At 37.4% G+C, this 2,418-nt stretch overlaps 1 protein-coding gene across 1 annotated transcript; it reads left to right on the forward strand.

Moving 5' to 3' along the window:
• The first annotated feature begins 518 nt into the window (after positions 1-518).
• On the forward strand, positions 519-2,109 carry LOC139875257 (uncharacterized). The gene is made up of 4 exons (XM_071862599.1): positions 519-650; positions 1,061-1,363; positions 1,486-1,711; positions 1,796-2,109. The coding sequence occupies exons 1-4, from the start codon at positions 519-521 to the stop codon at positions 2,107-2,109; spliced, it is 975 nt and encodes a 324-aa protein (XP_071718700.1).
• Positions 2,110-2,418: the final 309 nt, after the last annotated feature.

Here is a 2,418-nt window from a genome sequence, read left to right on the forward strand (position 1 = left end):
GAAGCAGCAATGAATTGGAATGCACCAAGGACTTCAACTGAAATTAAGAGTTTTCTGGGTCTGGCAGGGTATTATCGTAGATTTATCAAGGATTTTTCTAAGATTGCGGTTCCATTGACGAAGTTGACCAGAAAAGATGTATCTTTTCGATGGAGTGATGAACAAGAGAAAGCATTTCAGACACTGAAACAAATATTTTGCCAAGCTCCCATATTAGCGTTACCCGAGGGTACTGATGATTTTTTGGTATACTGTGATGAATCATATGCGGGTTTGGGTTGTGTGTTAATGCAGCGGGGGATAAAGTTATTGCATATGCTTCTCTCCAGTTGAAAACTCATAGAAGGAATTACCCAACACATGATCTAGAATTAACAGCGGTTGTATTCGCATTAAAGCTTTAGAGACATTATCTTTACGGAACGCATTGCGTGATTTGTAGAGATCATAAGAGTTTGCAACATATTTTCTCTCAGAAGGAACTAAACATGCGCTAGAGGTGATGGCAAGAGTTAATCATGGACTATGATTATGAGATTCGATATCTTTTAAGGAAGGCTAATGCAGTTGTGGATGTATTGAGTAGAAAGAAATCTACTGACAATCTAAGATTTATGCAATTTGAAATTGTATCGGACATGGTATATCAGGTAAAGATAACACAACTAGAGGCCTTGAGGAATGAACATTGGAAATCTGAGCTTTTAGTCAAAAGAAAAGAGAATTTAATTGATGATTTTCGTGGATTAAAATCCTTTCAACAGTCGGGTATGGGTTCCTTTACTCGGAGGATTGAAGGAATTAATTATGAATGAGGCTCATCAATCGAGATTATCCATCCATCCTCGAAACACAAAGATGTATAATGACTTAAAATTGTTATATTGGTGTCCAACAATGAAGAAAGATATCGCACATTACGTGAAAAAAATGTCATATATGTGCCTAGGTTAAAGCAGAACATCGGAAACCTTATGGATCACTACATCAACTCTAGATTTCTCAATAGAAATGGAAACACATAATGATGGATTTTGTAACAAAGTTGCCCTGAACTCAGAATGGATATGATATGATTTGGGTCATAGTTGTCAGATTGATAAAAAGCGCACATTTATTAGCTACCATTGAGATGGCATCTCTCAGTAAATTGGCTCAGTTGTACATTAATGAGATTGTGAGTAGACATGGGATACCGTTATCGATTGTGTCAGATAGGGATTCCAGGTTTGTATCCAGCTTTTGGCAAAGTCTGCAACAACTATTGGGCACGCGGGTTAATCTCATCACAGCTTACCATCCTCAGACAAATGTTCAAAGTGAGCGTACAATTCAAACTCTAGAGGATATGTTAAGAGCGTGTGTATTAGAATATGGTGGATAATGGGATTCTCATCTACCGTTAATCGATTTTTCCTACAACAACTCGTATCATTTTAGCATATCCATGTCACCGTATGAAATGCTATATGGTGGAAAGTGTAGAACTCTGACGTATTGGTTAGAAGCCAGGGAAAAGAAGTTCGTAGGTCTCGAGATAGTACAACAACTGTAGAGAAAGTCGCGATAGCGCGAGAGAAACTGAGAGTAGCGAGAGATCAACAAAAGATATATGTTGACACTCGCAGATGGCCGATTACATTCTCTGTTGGTGAACAAGTTTACTTGAATGTATCGCAGCGGAAGAGAGTTATTCACTTTGGTAAGAAGGGTAAATTAGCTCCAAGATATATTGGGCCTTTCCAAATTCAACAAATACTAAATGATTAAACAGTAGTGTTAGATCTTCCTGCAGAATTGGCTGGTATTCACAACACTTTCAGCGTATGTTATCTACAAAAATATAAAGTGGACAAAGAAAATCAGATCTTACTGCTACATGATTTGAGGGTTAATATGGATCATAAACTGCTAGAAGAGCCTGTTAGGATCATGGATAGAAAGACCAGCAAATTACGTCACAAGCAGATACCGATGGTTTTGATCGAATGGAAATATAGTTTAGGGTCCAACCTGACTTGGGAAACTAAAGAGCTTATGAAGACCCGTTACCCTTACTTGTTTGTCCATGACCAAATTCTGAGGACGGAATCTCCTTGGAGGGGGTAGAGTTGTAACAGCCTCAGAATTTGACCCAAGGTAAAATGACTATTTTACCCTTGTGTATGTTTAATTGTGATTTTATGCTTTTGATTATTTGAGCATATGGATAGATTTGTTTTGTGACAAGGGTCACAGAAGATGTTTTCTTTTATAAATTAGGATTAAAATAGATAGGTTATGAGAGATATTGGGTTTCAGATAACTGGTAAATACCCGTGGATTTTACGGAGTGGGTTACCTCAGTATGAAGTAACTCTGATAAATATCTACATCTGCTTCCTTTTCTCATTTTGGTAACTTCAGACACTTATGCAT

The sequence above is a fragment of the Rutidosis leptorrhynchoides genome, chromosome 11 (genome assembly GCF_046630445.1).
Source record: "Rutidosis leptorrhynchoides isolate AG116_Rl617_1_P2 chromosome 11, CSIRO_AGI_Rlap_v1, whole genome shotgun sequence".
Taxonomy (NCBI): domain Eukaryota; kingdom Viridiplantae; phylum Streptophyta; class Magnoliopsida; order Asterales; family Asteraceae; genus Rutidosis; species Rutidosis leptorrhynchoides.

Bases quoted from the DNA above. Each gene is read 5' to 3' on its own strand.
- LOC139875257 (XM_071862599.1), top strand. From the start codon at position 519: ATGGACTATGATTATGAGATTCGATATCTTTTAAGGAAGGCTAATGCA. The intron at 1,364-1,485 runs GTATTAGAATAT...TGGAAAGTGTAG, and splicing joins AGGATATGTTAAGAGCGTGT to AACTCTGACGTATTGGTTAG. The intron at 1,712-1,795 runs GTAAATTAGCTC...ATCTTCCTGCAG, and splicing joins TATTCACTTTGGTAAGAAGG to AATTGGCTGGTATTCACAAC.